This window comes from Nelumbo lutea, chromosome 3, assembly GCF_056320005.1.
Source record: "Nelumbo lutea isolate HS-2025 chromosome 3, American lotus-T2T, whole genome shotgun sequence".
NCBI lineage: Eukaryota > Viridiplantae > Streptophyta > Magnoliopsida > Proteales > Nelumbonaceae > Nelumbo > Nelumbo lutea.
Genome location: NC_142686.1, coordinates 19,736,352 through 19,756,467, shown reverse-complemented (window position 1 = coordinate 19,756,467; position 20,116 = coordinate 19,736,352). Strand labels below are relative to the sequence as shown.

The 20,116-nt window shown below is 38.9% G+C and overlaps 1 protein-coding gene and 1 pseudogene across 3 annotated transcripts in view; one reads left to right on the top strand and one right to left on the bottom strand.

Moving 5' to 3' along the window:
* The window catches only part of LOC148863399 (calcium/calmodulin-regulated receptor-like kinase 2), a 42,597-nt gene extending 40,794 nt beyond the window's left edge, over positions 1–1,803 (top strand). Inside the window, exons 7-8 of the mRNA XM_088976006.1 lie at positions 916–1,119; positions 1,194–1,803. Of these exons, the coding sequence (XP_088832132.1) occupies positions 916–1,119; positions 1,194–1,496 (507 nt within the window). The 3' untranslated portion in view covers positions 1,497–1,803. The remainder of the gene's footprint in view (positions 1–915; positions 1,120–1,193) is intronic.
* A 4,413-nt stretch (positions 1,804–6,216) lies between these two features.
* On the bottom strand, positions 6,217–10,201 carry LOC148863398 (phosphatidylinositol 4-kinase gamma 7 pseudogene; annotated as a pseudogene). Of its 2 annotated transcripts, none has more exons than XR_016109496.1 (2): positions 9,815–10,201; positions 6,217–8,813 (listed from the first exon to the last, which is right to left on the bottom strand). The product of XR_016109496.1 is annotated as a phosphatidylinositol 4-kinase gamma 7 pseudogene, transcript variant X1 (transcript). The 2 variants fall into 2 exon arrangements; XR_016109497.1 differs by lacking the exon at positions 9,815–10,201 and adding an exon at positions 9,609–9,791.
* Between the last annotated feature and the right edge of the window lie 9,915 nt (positions 10,202–20,116).

Here is a 20,116-nt window from a genome sequence, read left to right as displayed (position 1 = left end):
AAAGATTTTTCCTTTTCTGTGAAAGATATACATCAATAAAATCCTCACCGTGTATCATTTAAGATCTCAATGGAGAAATTTATAGAACCTTTGTTCATTGTGCCATGCCAAAAGGGAGTCAGTGTTGCAGATTTTGCTTCATCACGACTACTCTATTTTGGTGTCATCCCATTTTAGGAATCAATGGATTATTCCAGATATCACGTCTTCTTTAATTGATTCAGGGATAGTAAAAGGGGTTTTGTGTGAGAGAGAAATTATTAAAATTGACTGCATGTGCTATTAATTGGTGCTAATGCAAAGAATAAAAAAGTGAGGTCTTTGAAGAACGAAGAATCTGGAAAGGTAGGCTGCTCATCTATGTTGGCAGATTTAGGTATCTGCAAAATAGATTAAGGGACATATCTTTGTATCTGCAAAATAGATGAATATGTAGTATGTGTCATAGATCATTGGCTATGTAATTTTTTTCCATGTAGGGTGTAACCCAAGTTACAATTGTTGGGAGATGACTAAATCAAATTATTATTATTATTTTTTTTTTGTTAGGGAGCATTCCCCACATAGATATTGACTAGCTAATGACCCTCTCCTCACTATGGAGCAACTATAAATGTGTTTTGTTTGGGATCCACTAGCTGCACGGCAATCCTTACCACTTAACTCGACCCACTGGAATCCCTACTCTGTGTTTTTCATTTAATTTAGACTTATTTGGTCCCTTTCTTTGAGAGGGAAGCCCAGCCATGTTTCTGAAGGAGAAGCCTCCCATTTTTTAGGGTTTCATTGTGTGTGTGTGTGTTTACTTTTCGTTTTCTTATCTTTAGCCTCCTTCCAATTGTTCCTCTTCACTTCTCTCTTATTGTTTGCATGTTTTTCACGTGTTTAATCTGTCACAAATTAAAATCGAATTAGGTTGCTGATTTTGGTCTGTCCAAGGAAGAGATCTTTGATGGTAGGAAGTCAGGACTGAAGGGTACCTATGGCTACATAGATCCTGAGTACATGTCCACAAACAGGTTCACAAAGAAGAGCGACATCTATAGCTTTGGAATTATAATCTTTGAACTCATTACAGCCATCCACCCTCAGCAAAACCTAATGGAATATGTCAATCTCGTAAGTTTCTCACTGCCCCTTAATCTACATTATAGAAATTCTCAGCATTCATCTCTCTCTCTCTCTCTCTCTAGGCGGCAATGGATTCAGATGGTGTAGATGAAATACTTGATAAGAAACTTGTTGGGAAGTGCAACCTTGAAGAAGTGAGGCTCCTTGCAAACATTGCTTACAAGTGCCTGCACAAAATCCCAAAAAAGCGACCATCAATTGGAGATATCTCACAAGCTATATCAAGGATAAGAAAGAGGCGGCTTACCAAGGAAGACACCATGTCTTTTGCGGGAGATGTTTCACAAGTTGTAAGGCGGATAGAGCATCAACAAGTAGAGCTGAGTAAGATCACCAGCATGAGAGATAATGCAGGAATAACATGAAGTAGTAATTTTGTTTCAAGATCTTTGCCCGGTTTTCTGATGATGAGAGATAATCTACAAGTTAAAGGCTGAAAGTAAAATCAAGGGACCTGAATTTGGGTGTCGACGAGATTCTACCGTGCTTTCTCGGCTCCCAAAGGAAAGGCAACAGCCTTTGTTGTATAGTCGGATTCTGACAGTTTGTGAGCTCTCGTATGAAGGTTCAAAATCTTGTACATAGATACTCTTCTTGATCATATTACTCGACCAAGAGCATTTTGGTGATTTTCCATCTAAGGATCAATATATAAGGAACATTTTCTCTAAAGAGGATCTTACTTTTCGTACATTAAAGGAAGTATATAGAGGACCTTTTTTATCATTTTTTTTTTTTAAGTCAGAATTTAAACAAGGGATTTTGTAAAAGGATGGTGGGGGGCTGCAACCTCTTGGAAAGGCGAAAACTTGTGCATTCACAAATTTGTATGTATCAATCACTCCAACATGCGCACCATGTTGCAGAATAAATCACAGCAGAAAAACCAGAAACATAAGCTGGGCGGCGGGGATGATCAAGAACACCCAAGAAATGATCCTACGGGTTGGTGATCTCTTTGCTGCATAATCTGTGAAAGCGATGACAATGAGGTGACACTAGATATCGGGGATTAGCTGGATCGCTGGCTTGAGGGTGGAAATGGAATAGGCTCATATTATTTCAACTAAATGCTAATTCAGATGACCAACCCCAACTCTAATATCTGGCTTGCCATAAATGAGTTATTTTTAGCAGGCTTCAAAATATCAATAGTTTCGGTTCAAAGGGGTTGATTTAAAGTCCATCCACCTTTGAATCGGTCGAAATTCTAAAACACCCCCTAGAACGGCATATCGGAAAGCCCCTGATACGATACATATTGGTTGATTCGGTTTGATTTAATGCCGATACTGGAGATGGTTTTTATGCAGCGCCTTTTTGGCGTTCCATGAGCTGATAAATCTGGAATGCCGTGAAACTAAGATGGTAAAAACCTGGAAAGTCGAAAATAGGTTTATTGAATTAAATGACTTTCCAGTGGAGCTGTCAGGTAGCTTCTCCCAATTAACTCAGTTAACACAGCTCAGTCAACGCAGAAGTTTTCCTTAATGGATTCTTATCATGCTAAGGTAACATGATTATAATTTCTCTCTCTCTTTCCTAATTTTATTTATCAAAATCTCCACGTATGATACAGTATTCCGCATTGCGTTTTGATAGATTTCAAAACTAATTATTTGCTCATACAATAAGGTTCATTTCATCTTTGATTTTCGCTCCTTATAATGAAAAATCTCTCGTAAAATTGAATTATTTGGGCATCAGTCATTTGTGTGGGTGCTGAAAGAAAATTTTCTTGTTGTGAGGGTTATCGAGATTCTTCTACAATCTCCTGGAGTCATTTTGGAGAATTTCAAATTTTCAATTGTTCAGTCTTGGTTCAATGAATTTGATTTTTGAGGAAACCCATTTGAAGTCATGTTGGACTTCTTTCTTCACCGACGCCGATATAGAAAATTAATAAAGCTTCAATAACCCATTTTATCTCGAGACAATTTTCGCTTGGCCTTTGCTGCTTACTGGTCCATTGATACGCCACTTTTCTTCAATTTCATGCCTTGTGAATTTTAAACCCATAGCCTAATGGCGATAAAACACTAAACACCTGATAAAACCTACTACAGATTTGGAGGCCACCTCAGGCAAAGGCTATTTCATTCACAGAGAGAGAGATTGTTTATTAACAAACAAGCCTATTGATGAGGACCTTCACCAACCATTTCCATTATCGCTGGAGATAACTCCAAGAGGAATTGAAGATGTCCCTCACTAACAAAGGCTTGACAAACGACAAGGACACCCGACATTTAGGACTTCACAGTCAGTCTGGATCGAGTACAGTTCTGGGTGTGTGGATGAAATGGATCCAATATAGGGTCATATTATAAGCGGATTAGATCTGTTATTCGAGATCCATGTCCACCTTCACCAGTTTATGTTTGGGTAAGGCAACTTATCCTAAACAAAAAAGTACTTCAGAGTTTCACATCAGTGATTAAAGCAACAAAGGAAATGGATTTGGGGAAGGCAAGTAATCCCCACAAGAAGCACTAATATGAATGATTAAAGTAACAATGGAATTTGCTCTATTTTGATAAGAAAAGCAGAAAAAATTGAGATGGAGTTGATTTTGCTTTTGGGGTTTCCGAGACACCAAGTGCCCATGAAAATTGAAAAGGAAGATCTCCAAGATCAAGGAAGGGTCCTGTCTGTGTCCCAAAGACCACCACTAGATATGCGACAAAGAGGGTTGTGGGTTGTGACCGCCCTCGATTGTTGTTTTTGCTTATTTCTCTCGCGGTCATACTCATGGTCATGGGCATCTTTCTTGTTCAGTGTTTGTCAAGGGGTCTAATGGCCTGGGCGTGAGCATCCATGAAATGTCCTTGTAGTTTTCAGTCGTATATTCTAGACAAAACATCGCTTGTTGGCATCAGAGGACTAAGGACTCTTGTCTGCACAGTAAGTACAAGGTGAAATTAACAGCACATCAAAGCTCAAAGGATCAGAGGAATTAACGGGTTACCTGCCAAGAGGAAGAAAAAGTAAAATGAGAGCATGCCTGTGGAATCATGGCAATGCTGTCAATACAGAAACGACATGTTCATGTCTTCCACCCGTCAGGAGCTCAGTACATAGATTGGGACTTTGAATCCAATGGCCCCAACTTGCTTCTTGTTGGACACTACCCAGCTTTTAACAACACTAAAAAAGCAGGTGTAATGTCGGTCGGACCTTGCTAAAGGCCATGAGAGCTCCATCAACATCTCCAGCAATTTACTGAGATAAATTTGTTATTTTGTTCTACTTCTACACAAGTTTCCTGTACCACACACCAATGACCACAGGATTTGATAATTGCACCCATAAATAAACACGTAGAGAAGTACAAAGTTAGAGTTCACAATACTTTTTGATATTTTTATTGGTAGCTTGAAATTTTATCAAGGGTTATTATGACAAACTCCCCTTCAGTTTTCTTACGTTTCAGACGCTTTTGTTTATGACATTGCGACCATCATAACGAAAGTAGTCCAAATGCACCACTATTATTATTGTTTTTTAATACAAAACTAAGCCTGATTAATTGATTAAATTTCATATGACAAAAATACCCCTATCTCTGGGACGCTAATGTAAACTCCCCTCCAACAGTTCAACTGAGCAGATTGACGAGTCTATTTTCAATAGTTTTGTTCAAAGTATGGAATTGATAAAGGGGCATCATAGTAATCTTGCAAATTCCATTCGTTTTCTAATGGCAAATGTATGATCTCTGGAGGCATGGAAAAATCGAGACAGGTTTAACAGAAAGTCAGAGAAGTGGAATTTCCAGATAATAACCCTTTTATTTGTTTATTTTGGTGGGCAATTAGGCTGCATATTAGAGTTTTTTTTTTCAGATAATAAAGGTTTCTCTATCTTTCTTTTTCCTTCAAACCGAACATAGCCTTATTGATATATAAATGACGGGGGACCGGGGAAAAACCCCAATTCATATCTACTACCCACAAGTCGACAACCCACAAGAAATCCTGCCCACACTTACCCAATTTATATCTCCTATCCACACTTAATCCTTTGCATAAGGACTCACTACAGCTGTACATGGGGAACATTTTCCCATGAATAATAGCACACAGATATGGAAGATGTAGATGTTCTCAATATATAGCATACAAATATAAAAGATGTAGATGTTCTCAATATACAACCATAATGAGACGTGGATAAGATTCTTGTGAGAAGTAGATCCGAACAGGAGGAATCCAACCCACACTTGCGAATTGGGAATCTGTGATAGACTTCTTACAATAGCTATAAATGTACACAATAACGCTGTCACAAGTATGGACATGTGGCAAAATGAAACCATTTCATTTTATCTACTTACTTCCGCTATTAGCTTTGAAAGCACACTGTCGTCTTCATCTAGAGAATGGATTCGTAATTGTAAACTGGCATTGGAAAACTAATGATTGGATCTTTGCCCCAAGTGGCATCCAATGATCCGAATATGTAGTTAACTAAACAAAGCCCTTTCATTCGCACACAAGGCAAGAGGAAGAGGACAGTGAAACAATGAGAAATAAACTAGAAACAACTAAAACAAGGCACAGATGCGAAAACCTACAAAAAAAAAATGAAATTTACCATTCCACCATATTAACTAAACAACAAAACGAATCAAGTATCTAACCACGTTCCTTGGTCTTAAGAATATGTTTGGTTTTGAAGAAAAAGGTAGGAAAAGAAAGAGAAACTTATAGAAGGTTTGTATAGGCCTCCGTATCTTTCCCTTCCTTTCCCTACTTTTTCCTTCAAACCAAACACAGCCTAAATGTTCTTTCTTGGCATGAGAAGAAATGTGCACCTTCTATTTCTCTTCCTCCTAAATACTAATTCCGACCAGCAGCAGCCCTCGAGTGCACAACACTATTATACAGAACCACCACCAACATCTGAGCGCGCATGCTTAAACAGACAAATCATCAAACAACTGAGTTCCCTAAATCACTTGTCTGCCACTACAAACAATATGTCCACGAAGAGAGACCGGAAAAACCGATGCTGCTTAATACACCAACCTCATTCGAAACAAGTCCACAACATAAAATAACAAATAGCTCTAACATCACAATGTACAATAACATTTTTCTTTTTTTTTTCTTTTGGGATTTTATTCTACCAAGTTATTTATCTAACCAGTGAACATGGAGTGAAAAGATTAAAAGAGAAAATAAAAGTGAAAAAGGAACAAGGAACAATCACCCTTGCCTCTTTCACTTGAAGCTGATGACCGATACCCTCATCTCATCCTCAGATTCTAAGAATATTTACAACACTTCCTCCTACGACTACCACTACCAACTCCCAAATACAATACCTTCGTTCGGGAGGAAAAACCAAAATCAGACCTATCTACGGACCCTCACCCCCACACAGCTCCAAGTCTTATTCTTCTTCTTCTTCTTCTTCTTCTTCTTCTTCTTCTTCTTCTTCTTGTTCAGTCGTCTCTTTTTACATTGGCAGATATGCAACTGTCTCAAAACTGGCATGATGTTCCAAGCCTCTGTCTCTGCCTCTGCCCAAGGCTCACAGATTTTCGGTTGTCAAATGCTGGGTGCAGCAGCTCCTGGAACTTGTCAAGGAACAGCGTCCACTCCTCTTCGTTCATGTCAGCCAGTTTCACAAAGCTCACGCTTGCAGGCAATTGCTCGTTTGCACTCCTATTCCCTGAAGACGTGCCTTCAGCCTTCGAATTCCGGTAGCACAAGTTCTTCTCACCTAGGCCAATGCTCTTCAGAGACATAGAGAGCTTAGAAATGGTTGGTGCCCGATTAAGAGCTAGTGGGTTTGCAAAATCCTGTAACCTTTCTGGCTCCTTTTCCCCATCGCTCTCTTCCTCCTCGATGCTCTCCTCTAGTTTAGAAAGTGGATTTCGGCCATTCCCAGCTCTGAACCCAAAATTGAACGGTGTTTTAGCCATGAAATCGTATGCCATTTTGGGTGTCGAGTCCACCATTGCTTCATCACAGTCTATATCAAACTGGAATTCCTCTTCCTCTCCTGCTTCAGATTGGGATGAAGCTTCCCTTTCTGCAGCTATCAATCTCCTCGCCTCAATGCATACCACCTCGAGCTCACTTGGCTCCTCATCACGGCTCCGAAACTCTCTACTCATCATCTCACCTATCTCAGCAAGACACAGACCAAAAGCCGCTGCTTCCTTGAGAAAAATAGTACAAAGAATCAAAACTCGAAGGCACGCCTCTCGTATCATGGGCAGCTCCATCCGTAGCATCTCAGAATCTTTAAATGGATCAAGCTTTTTAATGTACTCAAGCTCATCCTCAGTGAATGGAATTGATGCTTGAGGCCAATGGATCCACTCGAAGTATGGGTCCTCAAGGCTCTCTGGAAGGCAGAGGCCATGATCAATTGGAATGAGCTCAACCTGACCAAAGCTCCCAATCCCATCAAGATTCCTAACCAGAAGGTTTCCAGCATGTCTGTCCGTATTCAAGATCCTTATATCTAAAATCCCTATTCTATGCACAGCAGCAACTGGGAAGCTTGATGTCCCATGGTCACTGGCATCGAAGTCATGAGGAATGAACTGCTGGAAAGATGCAATTTTGCTAACCTGCTTCCTGTCATGAGTCTTGCTTCCATTTACCCCATCATTGACATTGAAGATTGAGTGTGTGATCTTCACAAGTGCCGTAGGGGGAACATTGGCAAAATGATCATAGTCAAGAAGGTAAGCTGCAACTTCTCTGAAACCAGTCTCCCCAACCCGCACAGAACGTTTCAACCCTGGCTGCCCAAGGGCCTTTCCAACAAAGCCCTTTGGGTTGTTTGGCGCAAAAGGTTCTTCATCTGTTGGCTTTACTATTGCAACACTCTCACCTTGAACGTTTCTAAAATAGTAAGCACCACCAAGGCCATTATGAACAGGGATTGGATCAGTACCATTCTTTATTGCCTTCACAATGTCCTTCACCAGTTGTTTTGTTCTAGCAAATTTGCTCGAGTACCCTAATATTTCAATCAGAGCACTTTGATCCCTTTGCTGGAGATCCTTACCGGTTGGCGAGAGGCATGGAGTTGATGAGCTCCTGTGCAGGAGGTTACGCTTCAGCAAAAGAGGTGAATCGTTTCGAACAGCGCTGAGGTCATTCTTCAGCACCAGATCCCCAAATGTCAGCGAGCTCTCCTCTGTTGGAACATTAAGGGCAAGCTGCAACCTTCTCTTCACAGTATGGACATTATCACTACGGTCCAACTCCAGCCCCAAAACACAGCCAGTATCAGTTTGCACAAAGACACGTCTCCTCCCAACTGGTTTTCCCTCCAATCTCTTGCTCCCATGGTATTCTGCACTGATGGGGCCGTTAAAGACTGCTACTGCCATCTGAGTCTGAACAGGGCTGTCCAAGTTAGGAGACATGGAAGGGAGAAGAGAAGTGCTTGCTTTCAAGGCCAGCGACAGAGGTGGCGTCAGCAGAGAGCTTCCTCTCCCTCAAACAGGCGCCAAACTCAAACGCTGACACAAGATGAATGAGAGAGATGTCTATTTTCCAAACAATCATTAATCGACTACTAGAATTTGAACTGCCTCTGTTAATTTTCACATCAGATTGAAAGGCACTGTACACAGGTACAGAGAAAGAGATCTAATGAAGTTGCTACATTGGGGAAGCCATTGGATGCCGAGTGAGGCAGAAGAGGGAAATCTGTAAAGAAAATTAATAATCACCGTTAACTCACAAAAGAAAAATATGTACCTTCTCCAAACAAATCCAGCTAAAATAACAAGAATCATTTCACAAAAGAAGTATCTTAAAATTCTTGACCGCTAATTAATATATTTTGAGGGAAGGGGTAGGGGCGTAAGTTCGGTAACACAATATATTTTTAACACTTTAATATTGGATACGAGTAAAATAAACAAACGCTAAAGAAGTGGGAAAAAGATTGACAGGTTGAGATATTTTTCCCTGATCATGAACTGTCTCGCTGTTTTAATACTTGCAGCACAAGCAGAATAAACGCTAAAGAAAGGGGGGGGGGGGGGGGGGGGGGGTGGAATTGGTAGATGGACATATTTTTCCTTAAACTGGACAACCGAGCAAAGATGAGTGAAGGATATAGTGTTACAGGGATCTTCCTGCATTAAGCGTCCTTCATTATTACTTTATTTTCAAAGATAGAGTCTTTGTTTTTCATAAAGAAAGATAGAGAAATTTTCTAGAAGAATCTCACAAGATAGGGCGAAAAATGCACTTTGAATACGTTTATCCACTAAAACCCTTAAAAACTCAAGTTCATTCGTTCATTTCATGAAATTGCAACGGTAATTTCGGCTCGGAGTTCATCGTAATTCAAAAATCAAACAAAAGCAATGCACTCGTACTTCAAATGATTCTTCATCTTAAAATATAGTAATTATTCACTCCTTTCTCCGATAAACCAGAAAAAAAAAAATGAACGAAATTTTAAATCTCTATTGGCGAGAAAGAAACCTCTACCATTTCGTCTGAACATTGAATCCAACCAGAAATCCGCAAGGATATATTAGAACAACCGAGAGGACTTCAATGATCAACTTTCAAATGTAATCTACGGAAATTAAGAAAACATATGACAAAAAAAAAAAAAAAAGAAAGGCGAGACTGATCTCTCTCCCAAAATCTGATCAAGCATACAATTCGAAAAATCCAAGAGAGCAACTGACCAGATTGCGAGACTTAGAAGCAAAACGCGTTGAGTTCGTACGCGGAGAACACCAGAGCCTCGATTCCGTGTCAAGGACGAAGGAAATCGGAGACGAACGGCTTGGATCCGAGACACAAACAGCGTAAGGGTTAAATTTGATCGAACTGCCTCAGATACCTCTTCTCCAAGCCAAAGCCCTCTCTTCGAATCTTCCTCTTCTCCCTTTTAACTCCGGTCTCGTCTCGCAGTCTCGAGTGAAGAAGGAAAGGGTGGATAGAGTCAAGGCCAAGGGCGCAGAGGGGGTTAAAAAACTAACCGTAGTTAGAGAACTGGGGTTTCCGTTTTGCTTCTCCTTCGAAGAAGACTCTAGAAACCGAAACCAGGATCGTCGATTGCGAAGGAATATGTCATCTTCACCGCTTGATGTTAGCCCAATGGGATTTTGTAAGTAGGGCCCATAGGGTTAATTACGTGGAAAAAGGTGACTGGGCAGTGACGTGTTAATATCTCCGTCAAACAGGTACTGCTTTTGTTGCCGGTAATCCGGTTGAATTTGACCATTTTTTCCATGAAAATATCAGAGTTACCATTCTGTCCATTCTAAATCAGGAAACGTCGATGGACCGAAATACCCTCCAAGTATATAATAAGTTATAGAGACAACATGGACCACCACCACCCACTTGGCGGGCCTAGGTGGGGGCATCTTCTTTTGACAACTGCTGAACTGATCAGCTTTTCCATTCGTGCCCGGTCCCGTTATCAGGATCATTCGATGAGTATCAGATGGATGATTTGACTGAAAGGTTCATGACATGAATGGTGGGGCCCTTAAGATTTCTCTTCGTACCACCATACGATCATCCCCTTTAAGTTATCATAAATCTGGATCATTGATACCGTGTAAAATTTGTATTTTAAAGGGTCATTTTCAGTTTTCTAAAACTAGGATTTTCTTGGAAACAAGAAGGTGAAGATGAGTAAAGTGACGAATTTACCCTTACACATTTGGGGATCACGGAAAGCATACAAGAGGGATGTTAATGTAATTTGAGGGGGAATTCTTCCAGACGTTACGGGATCTGCGGGAAGTTCGTGGGGTAGCCCGAGAAAGTTTCAGCACTCCCTACGTTTAGTCGTTTACTAGGCAATTTTAAACAGTTATGATGAATCAATTTTAGAAAAATAATAAATTAAGACCTATACTCTTTACGAAGTGAGGGACAGATCCTCCGGTTGTAGTACGGACAGAAAAGACACGTTGCGACGATGCAATGGGCGTGGTGTCTCAGAAATGTGCTAACTTGTTACTCAATGCGATGACTCTACCCTTAGTGCCAAGGGTGTGTCAGAACTGTGTAGTTGTCTTGTGGGAGTATCGCTCAACACGTGTAATTTGGATAAAAGATTGGGACCCGCTAGGTGGATCCCACCCTCCGATATGGGTTTTACCTTTTTTAATTATATACCCTTTGAGTGGCGACCCTGTCCTACAAGAGGCACATGGCAATATCTGATCTCATATATTCCTTTGTTCAGTTCATGTATCGGTTGAAGGAGTTCAAATCAAATGATGTGGTTGCCGATTTATAAGAAAGATAAATGAGGCAAGAGGAAAGTTATTTATTTGGGGGAAATGGGGGAAATAAGGTAGGAAGTAAATTGATGCTGTCATTTTATATAGGAGAAATTATGGTAGGAGGAAATGGTGTAAAGTTTGCATCAAAATTTCAGATGCAAAATCTGCATTGTTAATAGATGCAAATGAGACAAAATAAAAATGTAAATTTGGTATTAGATAAGAGTGAATCAGGTATTTGATATTCTCATCATACTTATACAAAAGGGAAGGAAAGAATTAGGTGGGTCACTAAATTAATTGTGGATGGTGCTTGTCGTGGGTAAGGGTGTCAATGGGCCGGTTTCGGATTGGACCCCGTCCAGTTTAAAATTAATTTGGATGGATTGGACTGACCAATAAAATAAATTGGATTGGATCAATCCGGTTCAAAATATTTATTAGATTGGATTGGATTTGGTCCGTCCATAATAAATTTATATTAGATTGAGTTTGATTAAGCCAATATCTAGTCTATTGATATAAGATAAGAATATATGTGTCAATGAATCGGGTTTGGGTTGAAATCAATCTAAATCAAAATGAATTTGAATAGATTGGACAGTCCAAACATTGAATTGACTAATCCAAATTGATCCAAAACATTTATTGGATTGGATTGGACCTGGTTCATTTATAATGGACATATATTGAATTGGACACCCCCAGTCATGGGAACCCCGATAATAGTAGAGGAGGTGGTGTAGTGAGAAACTTTATAGGGGTTTTTTGCTTTGCCTTGTACAATTTTAAGGAAAGAGCACCTCTATTAGAGCTGAATTTAATGCTCTCTATGATGGCCTTCAAATTTGCCTATCTTGCAACATTTTGGAAGTCGAGATTTAAAGTGACAATCAATGCTTAACTGATATTCTCCTTGAAAAAATTCCCCACCCTTGGCATCTAACTTATATCCTTCCGAAAATTAAGAAAACATGTGCTGTTATGCACCTTTCTTTCTCTCATACATTAAGGGAAGGGAACAAATGTGCCAACTTTTTTGTTAATGAGGGTATTAATAAAGGAAACTACTATGCTTACAATTCCATCAATGAGGTTCCAAGAGAGGTAAGATTACTTTTTCAAGAAGATTATTTTGGGATTCCATCACTCCGTATAGGTTAATGGTCTTGTTTAGTTTTGATTGTCTTTTAATTATTTGTTTCTTAAACCTTATGTTGGGTTTTGGGGCAAGGTGGAGTATGTCCTCCCCTGTTTCGATTTACCTCCCTTTTAATAATGGTTAATAAAATTTTTAGGTGGCCACCCCTCCAACTGAAGTAAACTTAGGGAAATAAAAAATATATATATACATACATATATATATATATATATATATATATATATAAATGTAAAACTAACCTGGGGATGCAAGATTTGTATCTGTGTTAGATTTGCATTGCAACCAAATGCAGCGTAAATTTCACAAAGGATTGCACCAGTGAAAATAGCCTTTATTGTTAGTTTGATAACCAGTTCAATGACCTCAGGGTTGTATAACATAGCTGAAGGAAGCCTCATTGAGTCCAATTTGTATTAGGCTTATGTGACTGGGCACGTTGAAAACATTCCCTACCCATAAGATGTTACCCACACTCTTCCCAGGCACGTTGAAAACATTCCCATAAAGGGGCACTCTTTTTTGGATTTTGAGAGGGGGGAAACTTGGTCAATGGGTTTTGGTTCCCATTGACCAAGAATCCTATGTTCTTTTTTCAGATTAATGTGGGGACCAGGTAAGCCATATCCATCTCCCAGGTGGGAAAAAAGTTTATAACACTTGGATGGAACAAAAATACTCATTTTAATAATGAATTTTTATGGTTGAAATAGTCATTTCCTTTTCTACTTGGGAAATAAAAGAACATGGGTAAATACATTTAACTGAGTAAGTGTTTCCCAAAAAAACTTACCTAGGTAATTGCATTTACGTAGATAAATAACTTACCAAAAAAACGAATAGAACCTAAATGACAACATAAAAGTGGGAATTGAAGATGTTTCCAATATATGGCTATGTTGTCTTGTGGGTAGTGTGTGGGCAACATCTTGCGGGTAATAATAGATCCAATCTCAAAGAATAGAAGGTCTACTTCACTATTTTTGTGATCTGATGAAATTCCACTTGGACTGTGTTTGGATTGATAGAAAGTAAGAGAAAACAAAGAAATTGATGAAAGTTCTTATGAAATCTTACCAAACTTTCCATCAACTTTCTATTGCTCTCTTATTTTCTGTCAAACCAAACACAACTTTAAAGATTTAAGGATCAATTGGTATCATAATTAGTTTCTACTTTTATGATACCAGTTGATTGGTTATAATCTTTTTGAGTACCATGCCTTTCCGGTAATATAGCCGAATCCAACAATATATGATATATGAAAGAAAGAAGTTTCTTTCATGTTAGGCAAACTACTTTAACCATGAAAATGACTTCCAATCTTTCTTAATAAGTAAGCTGATTAGGCGTGCAAATGAGGCACAAATACAATGGTGGACAAAGGTTAGGCTCATGGGTCTCAAATCTTTGCTCATCACATGAAAAGATTCCCAACAAGCCTACTGAACTGACATTTTTTATATGACATATACCATATCGTGAGTTCATATATATTATACTTTTATATAGTTCTTTAATCAAGACGTAGCAGTAGTCCATGTGGCATGGATCTTTTGCTAAAAAGCTTGATTCTTCTTGGCAAAGCCAAAGCCTTAACACTAATTACATGGCAAAAAGAGTGCAATTAATATGAGAAAAAGAAGATAAACAACAGCTTCTTTAGAATTGACATTGCTTAATTAATCTGCAGATCAACTTAGCTCCTGTGTTAAGTTTCACTCTGATCACTTAATTTAACCATGATTGAAGGTCCACCATGGGACCTTGCAAAAATTATTAAAAACCAGAATTAATAAGAATTCTTGTAAACAATAAATAGTCAATTTATGCAACTCTTTTAAACGTTAAGGCTTAACATAAGTCCCACAACTATGGTGGGAGCCATGAAAAGACACTACAAGACAAGTATATATATGTCTTATCATTTTCCTTAAAAAAATCTGCGAAACTCCAACAGCGGGCCTTATAGAGCAAGAGACTGCTATAGGGTGTTATTAAACACGGGAGAGCTCATTTTGTAAGCAGGACTTAACCTAAAAGTTTAAGCCATTTGGTCAATTCTTATAAATCACTCGTTTCTTTTATTTCTTTTCAATGTAAGAAATTTTTTGCTCATATGCTCACACTTGAATCCTAACTTGAATTTGCCATAAATCAAAGATTTTATAAACTCAGTCGATCGAGCTTATTTAGAATATACAAAGATATATATATATATATATATATATATATATTAATACGCCCTCAGTATTCTAAGTGTAATATTTATGTATTGGGTTCAGGAAAGGAAAAAGGGAGATGAAAACAATTAATAAATGGTAGACATGCCAACAAGCAACTGGAAATTGAAAAAAAAATTATTTAATCATTTATCAACTTGGATGCACGGTCCAAGACGTCCCAACATATAAAAAATTAAAAAGGACTTCATGAGAGTAGGTCGAGGGTATTCTTGTAATCTTGTATATACGCGTATATTAATATGTTATTCTTGGGTTAAAATTTTAAAAAGGCGTATTATTTAAGGTATTAAAATCTTGGTGGCACGAGGGGCTGAGTCACACCCGAGTTGGGATCTTTTGGAATTTCTTGTGTAAAGTGTAAACACTAAAACATTTCATTGAAGTCAAGCCCAAGGAAAATTTGAAACTGACACTTGCCATTGACGGTGGGTAGTTATGCAGCGGAAGAAACTCATGCGGCGCTTAAGCCAAGGCAGGATAAGCCTTTTGTGTGCTTAAGGCTAAGAGTTGTCCGATGTGATGCTTTCACCAAGTTCAGTAGCACTGGATCATGATCTCAGTTCTCATGGTTAGGGCATTGTGTTGGTTCCTTTTGGTCCATAGGAGGCACTGTTTACGTATTAAAGGGGGATGACCATGATGAGAGGCGACTTGATGCTGATGAGAGGGATTCCTGTATGTTGATGATGCTAGACACCTATGTGCCAATGAAGATTGGCAATTGCTGGGTTGGAAAGCACCCGTGCACTATGGGCAACGTGATAGCTCATTCAGCTTAGGCAAGGGGCCGGCATGGTGAAGGGTCATGCTTGCCAGTCCCGCATGCCAAGCCTCCCTTGAGTGGCGGTCCATGCACTGTCCCCATGAGCATGTGTGCGCCCATGAGGAACCCTGATAGCCATTGTTAGCCATTAACCAAGGCCGCCCCGCAAGGGATGTTAATCTAAGAGTGCCAAGGTCAAGCACCCAAGGAGGTCGACCACCCCTCCTCAAATAATACGTTAAGCTTTCAAAGGTCTACCTGAAGATAACATCAATTCTCCTGGTAAAAATGATGATGATGTCCCTTAATATAAGCCCACCAAGCATAATCAGGACTAAACCTGTGTTTTACCATGAGAACGTGGCCTCGTGTGTGCGAGCGGTCTTATTCCCCTTTTTGGCTTGGTGTGATTCGTTTGTTTCTCATGATTGTGTTAAAATAATAACAGTCAAACATAATAGGGAAGATGGCCCCAAGCTTTTGTTTTTTTATTGTTTATTTTTTTTTTCGATTCTCATTCAATTGTGATTAACTGATTACTATGGTCCATGTTTCCTTCCTTTTCCCATGTCTATTCAGAAGCTGAAGCATTGAATTGAGTTTGGTGGAAGGTGGAAAGCAGCGTTGGTATTTGGGGATTATTGGTCGGGATTCCAGGAGTTCCCGTGGGCGGTCGATACGACCTGGTTTGGGCTATATTATTTCGCGCCTGCTGTTTTTTCATTCTCTCTTGATGTTGAGGGTTAACCCACTAGCCAGCCAGGCCTAGCCAATGACTGAAAGCTTGAAAGTGGGAACGAGTCAGCTCTGATCTGAACGTCCCACGGTCCCAGTAATTTGGACAAAGCTTTATCAAACGGTTGAACCAGCTAAAGAGCTAAAAGGTGAAGCTGGTCCCTGTTTGGGAGGGCTGCTGCTTTGGTTCAACTGCTCTAATTAAGCCCTTTAAAAATCTACTAAAAGAAAGGTCCTGTTTTTTGTTGAATCACTGTATATTTGGGCTTTCCCGATTTATTTTATCCAACATTGCTTATAGGTTTGTCTGGGGGCGACCAACCTCACAAGGCCCAAAACCTAGGAAAGCCCAAAAATTATATTACATCCAATGGTATGCCTTTCGGCTGAAGTTTCATTGAGTGGCTTCACCAAAGCAGCTCAAATCAAAGCCTAACCCTCTCAAACAGGCCCTTTAGAGGGTCGGGCTGACCTAAAGATTCAGTGCTAAGCTAATTCAGATGTTTTCAAGCACTCTAAAGATCTAGGCTGAAGCAGATAATCATCCAAATGGTTAATTAACAATCTATAAATGCTTTTGGAAGACGTTCATGGTGAAATTACAAAGTTGCAAAGCTGGGCTAAACTATTTGTTCAAGTGAAACCCTTAATTTTATATATTGAGACCTTGATTTTATATATTGGGGTTAATTACTTGGGCAGGTTCATTCAATTGATGGTGGTCCAGAACTCCAGATTCTTTCAAAAGCAAAGCAAGAGAACAAGTTGTTCAGTTGTATAGGACCAAAATCATGAAAAACACTATATATCTTGTCAGCTGCTAGCTAGGCTTCAGAAGGCGACACAACCAATTCAAACGGTAGCGAGCTATCTATCTTCTCGAGCCCATCGTATTAAATTGTCCCATGAGCACTACAAGTCCAAAACAAATGGGTCCTTAACGTATGAACATGAATAGCATAAGAAACGTAATTAATTTCATCATATCTATCTTTTTCGGCCATGTACAAATATGATCATTGGACACAACTGAGTACTCCTTCCTCCCTTCCAAACGCAAAGTCTCATCGTTGAATCCGTCTAGTCCAGCTTATTTATCAAGCAGTTGATTCATCTTTCTATTTAAAGATTAAAATATAGATATTCATTATTATTTAAATTTGATACCGATGTATGTCGATATAACCAATATTCACTTTTTTTTTAATTTAACTTTTTTCTATTTAATAATAAAAATTAGAGGGATGACATCTATTTATGAAATGTTTTAAAAGTCTTAAAATAGCTCTGCATTGGTGTATCTAAACGTATCTCGATATACCGAAACATTTTTAATCCTTATTTCCATCTAACAGTGGGCTTGGAAGCATAGGGAACACCCTAAGCCAATAAAGGGATCTTCTTTTTCATTGAAAATGTTTAAGTAATTTGTCAATAGAAGTTAGTTGCTAGTTTTATAATTAGTTAATACGTGTCTTCACTCTCCAAGCTTCTATTGCTTGGCAGAGCCTTAGATTCATTCGTTGGCGGTTGGGCCATTGACCAAAGGAACCCTGTTCCACCTCATGAATCCAAAAAGCAAGGAATCGACGAGGGTGTTTTAGTAATTGGGCACATTATACACCCCTTAATGCCCTTTTTCAAAAAGGCTAGAGTAAAAGTTGGTTACCCTAGTGTGGTCGATGGCCTAATTAAAGGGGCCAATTTGGACCTATTTTCTACCTACTTTTGACTTCACTTGTGTAGTAACAATTGAAGTAATAGTTTATGTAAATGAGCTTTATAAAATAGGTACTCTTCCAGTTAATGGGGAGGATTTGATTCATTGGATTGGACGGAAAGTCCGGTAAATATTAACAATTCCCTTCTTATTCTTTTTACGCCAAGGACAAATAAGTAAATATAAACAAACGATGGTTAGTATGACTTTTCCTTTTCAACATCAACTTTCGTTTGATTGCATTTGGAAATTAAGGAAAAAAGCAATGAATTTCTGAAATTTCCTATTTATAGTGTTTGGTTCTAAATAGCAAGTATTTATTGCAGGAGAATGACATTGCTTTTAATTTTTCTTGCCTTATTATTATTTTTCTTTTTAACCTTATTGCACCAAATCTTCTTCCTGTACAAGAATAAGAAAGTCCAGAGATAAGGACCAAGTAATGATCATACACACATGACAAACAAATTTTGCAATTACATGGACAGCCCTATTTCTTGTACGATGGATAAAGGAGATTAAAACATAATGAAATTCTTGTAAAAAATTCTGGAATTAGCAATAACTGCATGAAGTCGCCAAGGGACGTCTTGAGAGGCATCCAACAGGATATCTGTTATCTTTTGCGCATCTCCTTCAATGTGAATATGAGGGAGGTGGAGTTCCTTCACCATTTGGAGTCCAGCTCTGAAAGCTCATGCCCCAGTAATGTCAGGAGCCGTCCTTTCCATGCAAATTGCTTTACTAAACACAAAACTTCCAGTGTGATCTCTCAAGATAATGTAAAGCCTAGAAAAAGAATCTGTATTTGCACCATCGACATTAATATTTAAGAATGGGTGAGAGGGAGAAGACCATCTACAACGGTTGTTGGTAATTTGGTTATTTTGAGAGGTGAGAATGCTCCCCCTCCTTTTTCGTGAAGCCAGCTCCTCAATCTGTGCATGGACTGATGAAATAGTTTCAACTCGGTTGAAAGCTTTATTCTCTATTGCCTTCTTGCATGATTGCATCTACTCTTCCAACAATGCCAGAGGATTATAGCAAATTTACTGAAAAGATTAAGATCATCCATTGGATTATTTCTACTCTATTCCCACCAAAAGGACATCCAATCGAGAAGAGACTAATCCGATTTTTCCTCCATACGCAGGGCTAAGCAAGATCCAAACTAAACTGGTCTTACAGCTTGGCAATAGATGAATAAATGATCTGCATCCTCTCCCACAGAAAAAACACAAAGGACAAGATTTGTCAATTTTTTTAGATATTTTGGCCAAGGACTCTTTTAAAGGTAAAGTGCATGCCTTTACCTTAAGCAGATGCACTAGTCATGGAAATCCAATCCTCCTTGTTTCTTTGCTATCAAGAATTTACTCCAGCTTTGTAAATAAATATAAGATCCATTTGAATTAAACCCCCACCAAAAATCACGTGCCATAGCATTTAATTGGATGCAGATTCCTTAGGGGAGGGGGTTAGTCAGCATGAAATAAGTGGGGATAGCATTTATAGTAGATTTGATCAAAACTTCCCTATCAGCATGAGATAAGCAATTTGATTTCCAAGATTTCAAATCTCAGTCTTCTATGGACATTGGAGCTGAAGTGAATTGAGGACTTACTCAAATTACTTGTTGACACGAGCAACTATTGAACTCAACAATGGTGTTTTTGGTTGCATTGATCTCATTGCTAGAACTTCTACTCATAATACTAATATCATCTGCAAAGAGTAAGTGGTTAATTCTTAGGCAGTTCTTGTCAACTTTGAAGCCATGCAGAATTCCAGTCTCTATCTTGTAAAGGAGAAGTCTTGAAAATAGGTCCATATAGAGAATAAAAAGATACGATAAGAGCGGACATCCTTGCCGAAGACCTCTTTCTGGCTTGAATCTGCTCCCTAAATTTCCATTCAAAAGAATTGAGTATGTAGCTGTAGTGATGCAGGCTCAGACTAAATCACAGAATCTATTGGAAAAGCCACGCTTCTGCAAATTCCACAAGAGAAAATCTCATTCGACCCTGTCATAAGCTTTAGTGAAATCAAGCTTTCTTCCTTTCATTTTCCTCATAGAGTGAACAATTTCAGTAGCAAGGACTCTATTGTCATGTATCTG